Here is a 13,680-nt window from a genome sequence, read left to right as displayed (position 1 = left end):
GTCCAAGATGCCATAAAATATTAAGCAAGGCATATTACAAATGGCATAAGTGTAATTCTTATGTACAGTCATCAGCATTGCCCTCACAACCATCCACATCTGGTCTGAAAAGGAAGCATGAAGCACCTGTTAATGCTGGACCTGCAAAGCAGCCACGCTATGAACCCATCCGTAGCAGTTTTAACGGCCAATTAAGGGATCACCGGTTTGTATCAGAGCCAAGATGTGGTATTAATAATTTTTTGAACAGTAAAAAACCTGATATACAGGCAATTCTAAATGCACAAAATGGCTCTTATAAGCTGTCCCTCAAATTGTATACTCAATATAAGAAACCAAATGGCACAAAATTTACACAGCCCCACATAACAGAAACTGTATCGGTATATTCAAACGCAAATTTAGACAAAATAATAAGCAGATTGATGGATCAATTGAACATTAAACACTCTGAATTTGCAGCAAAAGAGTCTGGATGGAGCCTATGCGGATCCCCACACAAGTTATATGTTAATATTTCTGAATTCAGCCCATTACAAGGATCTACATATCTGCCATTACCTGATAATATTAAAAACAAACAAGCCGTGGTTAATATTGAAAATAATGATGATAAATGCTTTTTGTGGTGTATTTTAGCTGCTTTGTTTCCAGTTTCAAGGAACCCTCAGAGAATAACTTATTACAAGCAACATGAACATGATTTTGACGAGGCAATGGAGGGTTTGGAATATCCAATGTCTGTTCAGAATATTGATAAATTTGAAAAAAAGGCCAGGCACATCAATGGCAAACAATTATCTATTAATATATTTATTTGTTCCACTGGCAATTGCCCGATAGCACCTCTCAGAATCAGTACACTTGATGATGAATCTGCTATTCCGATTGATCTGCTCTTAATTGAAGGGGATGGCACATATCATTATACTCTGATACATAATCTTGAAGCTTTAGTCAGAACACAACTAGACAAATCTAATAGAATATTTAAGTTGTGCAGAAGATGCTTAACTGTATTTGATGGTAGAAAAATGGTGAATGGTGTTTGTGAAGAGAGTGCAGAAATTGCAAAAAACAAGTTAATTGAGCATCTGAAATACTGTGGCAACCATAAACCTGTTCATATGGTGATGCCCAATCCAAGTGAAAATTGCAAATTCAAAAAGTTTGAAGCCTTGTTGGAACACCCAGTATATATTGTCTGTGATTTTGAATCGAACCTCAAACCTCTTGCATTCTGCAATCCAGATCCCGAGGAATCTTCAAGTACACCATACCAGCTACATGAACCTTCCAGCTTTTGTTGTGTGGTTGTACAGGATGGTGTTGTTATTAAAGAATATTCATACATGGGACCAAATGCCATCAAAATATTTGCACATATAATAGAAAATGTGTGCCGTGACATAGCATCTAACATCTTATTAATATCAAAGCCCATGTTGCCTTTAACAGAGGAACAGATTGAAGATTTCAACAATGCAGAAAAATGCCCGGTATGTGATTGTGAATTTTCAGATACAAATATCAAGGTTCATCACCATTCTCATACAGATGGTAAATTCTTAATGGCCCTGTGTAAAAGCTGTAATATTCAGATCAAGAGACCAAGATTTATCCCCATATTTTGCCATGGAGCATCCAATTATGATTTCCATCATCTGATCAGGTACGAGGGGTTTGAGAAGCAGAATTTAAATATTTTAGCTGAAAATGATGAAAAATATATATCTATTAGCAAGATAATTAAAGTTGATGGTGTTCCTATTCACATAAGATTTCTTGATTCCTACAGATTTCTGTCGGCTAGCCTGCCTACACTGGCAAATCAATTATCTGATGATAAATTCAAAATCACACATGCCTCGTTTCCAAATCTGGACCTGAAATTAATTAGGCGGAAGGGTGTATATCCATATGACTATGTTACAGATTTTTCTAAATTTGATGAGTGTTCTCTGCCACCACAAGAAGAGTTTTACAGCAGAATCAGAGGATCTGGAATCACTGATGAAGATTATCACCATGCCAAGTTGATGTGGAACAATTTAAATTGCCAGACATTTGGTGATTATCACATGGCATATTTGAAACTTGATGTCACCCTCTTAGCTGATATATTGCAGGCATTCAGAAAATCTTCTACGCAAAATTATAAACTGGACCCATTATATTTTTTCAGTGCCCCGGGCCTAGCATGGGCTGCAACGTTTTTGAACACTAAAATGCAATTGGATCTGATCCCAGATCAAGATAAGTATCTGTTTATGGAACAATGTATAAGAGGAGGCATGGTGCAATGTTCCCATAGATATGCCAGAGCAAATAACAAGCATATTCCCAATTATGATCCAGCACGGCCATCAAATTATATACTGTATGTAGATGCAAACAGCCTCTATGGTTATGCCATGATGGATAAACTGCCATATGCAGGGCTTGAGTGGGTTGAAAATTTCAATATTGAAGATCTTAAGGATTTTGATGACAGTGACTATGGCCTCTTCTTAGAGGCTGATCTGATAATTCCTGATGATTTGCACAATAAATTTTCTGATCTGCCCCCAATTCCCGAGGTTCAGTGCTCACCTGGCTCTAAACAGAAGAAGCTCATGATGACTCTGGAGCCGAAACAGGGTTATGTCATATATTACAAAAACCTCCAGTTCCTGATGAAACATGGTGTTCAAGTGACCAAAATTGGAAAAGTCTTGAGGTTCAGGCACTCAGAATGGTTGAAACCATACATTGATACAAACACGGAGCTTCGAACATCTGCAAAGAGCCAATTTGATAAGGGCTTGTTTAAATTGATGGTGAATTCAGTGTATGGCAAAACTATTGAAAATGTCAGAAAACATACCGATGTTAAAATAATTACTGACCCCAGCCTGAGCAAAAAATTGGTTGCAAAGCCTAATTTCAATTACAGAAGAATTTATGATGAGCACATGGCACTTTTCAACATGAAGAAAACAAAGATTAAGTTTGATAAACCTATTTATGTAGGGGCTGTGATATTGGAATTGGCCAAATTACATATGTTAACATTGTATTATGATGTGTTGAAACCTTTTTATGGTGATAATATAAAATTGATGTACATGGATACGGATAGTTTTATTCTTGATATTAAAACAGAAGATGTTTATCAAGATATGTCACAGCCTGAATTGTTTCAATACTTTGATACCAGTGAACATACAATAATTCAACCCCACAACAAAAAGGTACCTGGCAAGTTAAAAGATGAAACATGTGGTGATGCTATTGTGGAATTTGCTGGGTTAAGTGCCAAGGTGTATAGTTTTAAAACATGTAGTGCTGTTGTCAAAAAGGCCAAGGGCATTGGCAGAGTGACTGTTGAAAAAGAGCTTAAATTTGAAAATTATGAAGATTGTCTCAAATCCCAAAGTTCAATCAGAACATCAGAAAATAGAATTCAGAGTGAGGATCACTTGCTGACTTCAAATGTTGTAAGAAAAGTGGCCCTGGACCCACATGATGATAAGAGATACATTTTATCATGTGGCATACATACTTTACCTTGGGGGCATTGTGATTTGAAAAATGGGAATCAATGCCCAATTACAGAGCATGATTTGAAATAAATAAACATGCCTATGAACTTATTTGGGTTCAAAAAACAGGCTATTATGGATCTGCCGACACCACAAGCCTCTCCTGATATGCTGTCTAAACTGAGTGGCTTGTTAATTATTCATCTGAACAGCATACTTACAGATGTTGATGATGAAACAGGCAAAACATTGTACATATTTAACAATAATTTAAATCATTACCAATTACCTGTAGGTGGTCAATTGCAATTTATTACAACCCCCGAGGGTGATGTCAAAATTTCAGTAGGGAGAAATATTTATAGAATCAAGCACTCAAACATGATTTCTGGCACTGTATATACTGTTTCTGCTGGTGACTGCTTATATATTGAGGTCCCTGGGTCATATGACAAGCTTATACCTTTTTTTATAGAATTAAGAATCAGATACTCTATAATAAATAACCACTAAAACAAAAATGCCTAATGATATATTTGGCCATACAAGACATGAAGATCACAGTGATGAGATTCTGATGCTTGATGTCAGAGTCAAGAAATTAAGAAGTGATTTGCAAACTTTACAAACCACACTGAATGCCAGTCTTCAACTAGAAATTACAAATTTACAATCACAATACATGGACCCTCTTCTTAAAATTGATTCTGAACTCAAATTATTGCTTCAGAAATATACTGATCTGGCCACATTAGATAATTTTCAAAGTTTAGAAGAAGCTGTAGCAGCTCTTCAAGCCAAATTTAAGACCCAGGCCACCAACTCTGAGCAATTGAAACAGCAATTGGAAGAGCAAATAAATAATGTCCAGACACAGCTCCAAACAATTGTCAAAAGCATAAAATCACAAGAAGATTTTGATCTAGTGATTTCCACTCTAAAGGAACAGATTCAGTCACTCCAGATACCTAACCTGGACCCTCTGAACAATGCCATAGCCGAGGTTAAAGAAAAAATTGAGATACTTGAAAATTTCATGAACAATTTACCATCTTCTGATGCTTTGAATGCAATAACTCGGAGTGTAGCAAATATTAAGCTGCAACTTGAAACATATGAAGATTTTGGAAAAATTCAAAGTTCCATAACCCATCTTGAAGGTACAATAGCAGCAGTGCAAAATGATTTGGCAAATGTACTAGAATCCCGATTGCCTGGAATTGTAGATACACTTGTCAGTGTCCAGCAACAAATCACAAAGCTTGAAAACCTCAACACCGAATCTGAACTATCTCATTTTCATCACTTGATAGATGATATCCAAACAAAACTTGAAATTTTACAACAATCCACACCCACTCAGGCAGATATAGCCCTGCTCCAAAATGCTATGCAAAATGTGGCTGATGCTTCTGAATTAAACAATGTAAAATTGGCACTTGAATTTTTGCAAAATACAGTATCAAATCTTCCTACATCACAGGAACTTAAAAATATTAAGAGAGCAGTGAATAGGATATTGAAATCAGAAGATATCAAGAATATCCAGACAGAGATCAAACAACTCACTCAGACAGTGGCCACTCTACCAACCAATCAACATATTAATGAACTGCATGCCCTGTTTGAGGATATCAGAAGACAGGTACATGATCTTACTGCTCAAAATTCAAAATTGGCAGTTGTTGAAAATTTGCAACAAATTGTAGCTAATATCAAGCAACAGCTAGGGACCATGGAATCCAATCAAGCAAATGCTCTGTCTGTTTTTGCCACCCAGCTTCAAGAGATTGTGCAACAATACAAGAAACTTGTTGTGGACATAAAAATCAAGCCAGGCCATGATGATGTTGTTAGGACCATCAATGAGCACCTTGAATCTGTAACAAGCAGATTGCTCACAGCAGAAAAAGAAATAACCGGCATAATTGAGAATCCAAAACATTCAGTAATTCTTGAATTGTACAGCATCCCCAACAAAGAATATGATTCACCATTTACACCAGGTGGCAAAATATATATGCTGTCCCCTGCACAATTTTATTACCAATTTTTTGTTGGGGGCACATTGAGACCAATCAAGATCAAATATTGGCTACAACCACAGGCACACCACTACCCCACCTTATCAATAACAAATGCTGATAACAAAGTAAAAATCACCAGTGTAGAGTTAGAGGATTTTACAGATCCCGATACATTAGAAACATCTTATGCTGAAGATGATGGCACTTTGGAATTTAAAATACAAATAGGGGACAAATTATATTTAGAAAATCCTGTAGTCTCAGCTGCTGAACACCCTATAGTTGCAATATTCTTGTTTTCATATTATGTCTAGACAAATTATTGTTGATGAATTACACAGACAAGCCCGACATAATTTTAAGAGACTCCCAGTAGTCACAAAGGGCATAGATGATTTATGGCAGAGCGACTTGATTGAGTTGTCAAGTGGACAGTTGAAAAACTTAGACAAAATCAACAAGGGCTACAAGTATCTACTCACTGTAATAGACACATTTTCAAAATTTGCCTGGGCTGTGCCACTCAAATCCAAGACTGGAAAATGTGTTACAGAAGCCATCAGGACAATCATCAATCAGAGTGGAAGATCACCGCGCTATTTGCAAACAGATAATGGCAAAGAATTTTATAATTCTGTGTTCCAACAATTTATTAAAAGCCAGGCAATAAAACATTATTCGAGTTACAGTGATCTCAAAGCCTCAATTGTAGAGAGATTCAACAGAACCTTAAAAAATCTTATGTATAAACAATTTACACTTCAAGGTAATTATAAATGGATTAATATTCTTCCAGAACTTCTACATAAATATAACAACTCGGTCCATTCCACAATCAACATGAAACCCTCTGAAGTAACTTCATCTGATGAGCAAAAATTGATCAGGACTGTTTATTATCCTAGATACCAGCCAACAACAAGAAGGGCCAAATACAGGGTGGGCGATCAAGTAAGAATCAGCAAATATAAGCACTTATTCAAAAGAGGCTTTACAAGAAACTGGAGCACTGAATTATTTACAGTGGTTCAAGTTAAACCCGGGACCCTTAACACATATATAATAAAAGACCACCGAGGAGAAATTCTCAAAGGCCGATTCTATGAACAAGAACTCAGCAAAACTAAGCAGCCTGACACATATCTCATAGAAAAAATCATCCGCAGAAAAGGCAACAAGTTATTTGTCAAATGGCTGGGTCATCCGGAACACAGCTGGATCGATGCAGACAAAATAATAATATGAGCACCTGGGATGTTATAAAAAGGCTGCCAGAACCTGAACAGCAGAATAAGAGAAATGGCAAATTGCTACCTGATAATATTAGGTGTCTTATTGTTGGGCCATCTGCTTGTGGTAAAACTACACTAATGGTTGATAATTTTTTATTGGCACCCAACTGGTTAGACTGGAAAAACAGGCACTTGTATATCTTCTCTAAGAGCTTGGAACAATTAAAATATCAGCAGCTGATGAAGCTATATGATGGATTGGATATTGCCACTTTTGAACCAGATGTTAAACCACTTCACGAATGTCTCGATAATTCTGTTGTTGTGTTTGATGACATTATACTGGATAATCAAAACAAGGTTAGAAATTTCTTTACACAGGGCCGACACAAAAACATTGATTGCTTCTAACTGGCACAGACTTTTTCTAAAATACCGAAGCAACTGATCCGAGACAACAGCAATTTTATATGTGTGTTTCATCAAGACCATACCAACCTCAAACACATACATGATGAATATGTAGGTGGGGACTTGAGCTACAATGATTTTTCCAAGTTTTGCAGCAAGTGCTGGAACCAGGACAGTTATGGGTTTGTCACAATTGATATGACAAGAACACCCAATAGTGGCAAATACAGAAATAAAATCAACGATTTTCTAGACGTTGAGACATAAATAAATAACCATGAAAAGGCCAATCATTGATGATCTTAAGTTAAGAGATTATCTTGTAAAAAGATTTAAGGGATGGAAATCAGAGAACCGAGGAATTTATGAAAAACACAAACAAACAGAACAGCCTGTAATTGATGCTATTAATAATTTAGGTAAGAATATCAAAACTGTTACAGAGCAGAATCAAAATTTGATCACAGAGCTTGTACCTGTAGCTGCAAGGAACATATTAGATTATCCATTCACCCCACTTTCCAGCATTCATACACCTAGTCCTGTTGCTCCTCGAAGAATTGAAGCTACTCAGGATCCTATTGAATTGGGTCTTCTTGCACAAAAATATTTAACCACACCTAAAGACAACAAAGATGAGGTGTTTGGCTTATATGCTGACACAGAGCTTGATGGCAGTATCATACATAGAATTGGCAATTTCAGAGTAACTTTTATGGGGGATGATCTGATTGTTTATTCAGAATCTCGTCTCGGAGAAAAAGGTGCTTTTGTTAAGTACCCCGGAACACCTGGGTTGTGGGAACTGATGACTCGGAAAAGGCCTGGCAGCTATACAGATCAAGATTATGATTATTACAAAGAAATATTAATAAAATCAGATGCTCTATACCAGAACAATGATCCCACACAAAAAAGAGTCAAGTCTAGCAGTGGGGCAAAATACAATAATTTAATCAAGCCCATATGGTCACAGATCAAGACAGGCAGTGGAATCAAACAATACAACACCCTGCCTAAAGAATTTGTCTGGGTTGATGATGTCAGGAAACTTGTAGATAGGTTATTGGTGATAGCTGGGGAGGAAAATGCTGGCAACCACAATTTTTACAATGAAAAGGTTGGAATTATGGACATGATAAGCACAAAATTGTCTAATTTTATAGTGAATGACCCTAAGGGGATTGGATATCTCATAAAAATTATGAATACTCTACCACCTAAATTTTGGAATATTTCTGAGGGTCGGGGCCTGGTTAATGACATTATAAACAAGCTGCCATTTGAACTACACATTCCAGGCTATCAGTATTGTGGTCCAGGCACAAAATTGGACCATAGATTAAACAGAGGGGACCCTGGTATAAATCCCCTAGATGCTGCTTGTAGAGACCATGACATAGCATACAACACAGATTCTGATCTTGACAAGAGACATGTTGCAGACAAGAAATTAGAAGAGGCTGCATTTGGCAGATTTGTAAGCAAAGATGCTTCTTTGAGTGAAAAAATAGCAGCATTGGGAACCACCATAGCTATGAGCACCAAACAAAAACTGGGGTGGGGGTTGTGAATATGTATATAATAAACCTAGGATGAAGGCCAAGGGTGTTATGTATCAAATACCTTATGCAGGTCTCAAATCTCTTAAAACTATTGATAGTCTTTTAACCAAAAAGCAGCGCAAGAAAAAAAGCTCTTGTCTTGCAAAGGGCCATGGTATGAAATTGTTGCTTAGTACCCCCCAATTAAAAAAATTACAGCAATCAAGAAAAAAATCACATGTGGGGGGTTTCATATTTACCATCCCGGCCATCTTAGCTGCTCTCGGGGCTGTGGGGAGCTTGGCTGGGGGATCAGCTGCCATAGCAAAAACAGTAATAGATGCCAAGAAAAATAAGGCAGAATTAGATGAGCAGAAGCGCCATAACCTCGCCATGGAGAAAAAAGGCAAAGGTGTTAAGAGAGCCATGAATAAGTTTAAAAAAAACAAGAGCCGCTTACAAACCAAGATATTGAAGCTTTAATCAAGCCACTGGGCATCAAAAATTTTAGAGGTGTGTACATGTCTGATTCTTTGCCAGAGCAACCACTCAACAAAGAGTGTGGCATTGTTAATTTGGATAAGTACAAAAATCAGGGCACTCACTGGATCTGTTATCTTAAATATTTAAACAATGAGGCATTTGTGTTTGATTCATTTGGAGGTGTTCCACCTGAAAATTTAGTAAAATATCTAAAATCAGCTAATCTTTATTACAATAATGCCCGTGTTCAAAATTTCAAAGATGTTAATTGCGGACATTTGTGTTTATCTGTTCTCAGATATATGTCTCAAATAAATAAACCATCAATTGAAAATTTTCAAAAGGCCTTGTGGTATCTGAAACATCATGGGGGTATTCCATCTCACCAGCCAAAATTCAATATTGAAACTCAAATTACATGATGACATAGTGTATCCCAAAACAATAGCTCTCAGAGCATTTTACGGCATGTACTTGATACCTAATATTACACACCACAACAACACAATTGCAGTAGGGGATCAAAAAATTGTCATCACTCCAGGGCAGTATAATCTGTCCACTCTAAATGCTCAATTACCCAGAGGTATAGTGTTAAGTGAAAATTCTGTCACTCACAGAGTAGAGATTGTATCTGCTACAGAGACAGTGGATCTGGGTACTATAGGAGAGCTGTTAGGATTTGAGAACAACACAAAACTTGAACCAGCAATCAAACACACTGCTATGAATATACCTAAATTCTTAGCCATAGAGACTCTGAATATTCACTGTAATGTGGCCGAGGGTATGATCACCAAATCAAATGGCATAGGCACTCACAAACAAACAGGCATCATTGCAACATTCAAACCTAATTCCGAATTCATGGAGCCAATCATCTACAATCCATCCCCAACATTATATTTTCCTGTGTGCCATAATAGAATAGATTATATTGAATTGATGGTCACTAATGAAAAAGAAGAATTAGTTGATTTTGCTGGAGCCACAACAACTGCAATCATAGAGATTAACATTTAAATAACAATACATACAATGGAAAATATTGAGAGTTATGAGCTACAATCATTCCCTCCAAACAGGAGGACATTTGCAAATTTAAATCAACCCAACACAGAAATCGAGGTTGATCTTGATGTAGGGGATGGATTTATACACCCCCACAGAGCAGATCTATACATCAAATTTGATGTTGTAAAGCTCGATGGAACAGATTATCCTGCAAATTCAAATATAAGACTTGTAGATAATTTTGTGCCGCATCTGTTCTCTGAAATTGAGATCAGAAAGCATGGTGTTGTTATAAACAGAGTGGATTATCCCGGCATTACCTCCACAGCTTTGGCCACATTAAAATTATCCAAAACAGAGGCTTCATACTACAAAATAGGTGGATTTGAAGCTGGTGATAAAATTATATCTAAGAACCACACAGTGCTGTTTCCTATGCGCCTGTTGCCAGGATTCTTCTCGGATTACAAAGAAATTATGTGGAAGGGTGGGTTAAGAATTACATTTAGAAGAGCTGCCAATGATAATAATGCTTTGATGAGGTACAGTGCGATAAACTCTACAGGAGAAGCTCTGCCTAATACCCTACCTGATGAAGGCAAGTGCATTATTCAGACTATGGAGCTAAGAATCCCGGTTGTTGAATATGAGGCCAGCTATGCTCTTAAATACAAAGCAGATATCCTAAAAAATCCACAGGTTCCTCTGCAATTTTATACATATCAATCTGTACAGAAGCCTGCATCTGGTTCTTATTATGAGTTTGATGCCACAAATTCATTCTCCAGTATACAATATGACATGCCGGATTTTGTGGTGGTACTGTTTCAGACTGGAAGACACAATAATCAGGAAAAAATTCAAGCAAATTTGATAACTGCAACATCAAGAACATATATCTTAAAAATGGCAGAAATGAGGTATTCCCTAGAGAAAATTATAATTTAGACATGTCCAAGGGTGATTTTCTCAAATTATATGAGGCTTTTTCGGCTTTCAAAAGGGTCACTACAGGCAATACGGATATGTATTACACACCAGATGAATTCAAAACACAGAGACCCATGTTTGTAATCAACACTTCGAAAAGGAAACAGGTTGTGGTGAATGACAGGACAAACATTAAAATTATCTGTGAATTCCACGAGGCATTACCCAATGACACCATATGTAGTGTTATTCTCATAGGAGAAAAATCATATGTTTATGATGTAAGAAATGAGAGAGTCACGGAGCAATTCTAGAGGTCCGACTCAAACACAGAAGCCCTTTGATTACAAAGCAATAATACCAACACTTTGCTGTCAGAGAGGCCCCAGACACTCTACCAGCTTTGAAACCTCAACTGTATTATCAGCTAGCAGTGAATATCTTATGTGCGGGCAGTTGTATATATTTCAATCTTATATCAGGACTCGAACCCAAAGCCCCTGATTACAATGCAACAATATTAACACTTCTCAATATGGAATATGCCCACATTTTACTAGGTTCTGAGACCTTAATACAGACAAAATTGGATTTTGAACTGCCATAATATTTTCTAAGTCTTTGCCTAGGCTCATATTATCAGAATAGAATTGCTTTCAGCATGAAGGGGGGGCAGTTCATTGCCACTGTGTGAAAATATGTATTTTTATCTCAATAATCTTTGTTACACTTTTACATGTTGCAGACATGTTACACTTTTTCCCCTGTCGCACAGAAAGATTAATGGCCCCTTCAGTGAATCGTACAGAAAAATCATTAATGCTCCCTTCTAGCGTGTAGATTTTATCTCTTGCGTGCCGGCAGGACATGGAGGCAATTAATTATGCCTACCCACTATTCTTCTATTGTATTGAGCAAGTGGTTATAAAACATGAGAAAATAAGAAAATTGAGAAATTCAGTTTTTGTACAATATATTGTTGTAAAACACTTTTTACCAGGTTTTCAGATCTGGGGGCTATCAACTAGCAGTAATTATTCTCAAAATCTCACTTGTGGACATATTATTTTGCCACATGTATTTCAATCTTAAATATTTTATCAGGACTCGAACCCCGAGCCTTTTGTTTACAAGACAACAATATTATCATTTTGCCATCAGGGGAGGCTTCATATTTTATGAGGACTTAAACCCGAACCTCCACACCTGAAAAATTGGGGTATAAGCCCCTCTTGCCATTGTCTTAAGTATGGGTAAATCTATCTGTTGAGCCCTCGCCTTTTCTACACTAGAAATTCAGAATTTCTTAAAAATCAGAGCATATCACACCTGTACCCCATACAGGCCCCATCTTGGCATTGTTTTAAGTGTAAGCAAATCTGATTGTTCAATCAAATAGCCTCGCCTTTTCTACACTTGTAAGTGGTGCTGGTTATATCACAAATACAACTACAAATTCTTGTAGGATTTCTTTCGGGACCTTTGTGATAACATCCCGAACACGTGCCTCCGATTGTTCCACAGTAGTACGAGGTTTTGTCTTGTATACTTCCATCTTTGCCCAGCCCCACAGGAAAAAGTCACAGGGCGTGAGGTCTGGACTTCTGGCAGGTCATCCGCGAGGTCCTCGGAAAGATTCCATCCCCGTTCGATGGAGGAAGCTGGTGGATGCCGCCGGTGCCTACACGGAAGTCTGATCTGGCACATACGTGTGTATGTAATCCTATTCCATAATATATATGTATAGAAAATGTAATTGAGGTTGCTTAAATATTAGAAAAACTACAGAAAATGTTCAATACCTAGTTACTTCGCACCCACCCACCCTGTATGTTGGACTACGATCATTATTAAATACAACAATTGCATTTCAATTTTACCGACAAACTATAATCACCATTCTGCACTTTCTCTCCTTGTATTCAACTCCCCGTAATTGTTTTTGTTCTTTTAAGGAAGTTTAATGTAGTAAGAAGTGCTACAATTTCAAGTTGCATTGCTGATAACAATATAAAGCAGTCATTGTCTTGTTGCAATATCCTTGGTTACGATATAACATATTTGAGTGTAACATATCCATAATTGTTATGAATGAACTTGAAAAGTGTCAATAGAAATAAATTGAGCAAAGTACAGTTAAGAAGTGACTAATTGTTGGCACATGCAGGCCTGCAGTGTAAATATTCCACTTGAAATAATGTAAGTACATACGGGACTGCAAAAAAGTTGGACAATTTTTATTTCTTAACTCCTGTTGTTGCTGAGTTTTTGTATTTTAATACTTTAAAAATGTTTAGAATTTTTGATATTGTAAAATAATCATGTTTTCCATCATACAAAATTAATAATTAATTGGAAAATCAATTTAGGCAAAAATTTTCTTATTACAAATATTTGTTCACCTCAAGAAAGATAATACATAAGCCCCCCCCCCCCCCCACACACACACATACACATATTCAATAATTGATGTAAAACCATTTATATCACCAACTGATTGCCCTTGGTTCTGTCA

The 13,680-nt window shown here is 36.8% G+C and overlaps 1 protein-coding gene across 1 annotated transcript in view; it reads left to right on the top strand.

Annotated features, from left to right (window-relative positions):
* Positions 1-12,862, top strand: part of LOC145980175 (protein CFDP2-like) — a 30,730-nt gene extending 17,868 nt beyond the window's left edge. The window contains exon 2 of the mRNA XM_083113210.1: positions 12,731-12,862. Within this exon, the coding sequence (XP_082969336.1) occupies positions 12,731-12,862 (132 nt within the window). The remainder of the gene's footprint in view (positions 1-12,730) is intronic.
* The last annotated feature ends 818 nt before the right edge of the window (positions 12,863-13,680 follow it).

Source organism: Lepisma saccharinum, chromosome 27 (assembly GCF_977018435.1).
Source record: "Lepisma saccharinum chromosome 27, izLepSacc3.1, whole genome shotgun sequence".
NCBI classification, from domain to species: Eukaryota; Metazoa; Arthropoda; class Insecta; order Zygentoma; family Lepismatidae; genus Lepisma; species Lepisma saccharinum.
This window is presented reverse-complemented; position numbering and strand designations above follow the sequence as displayed.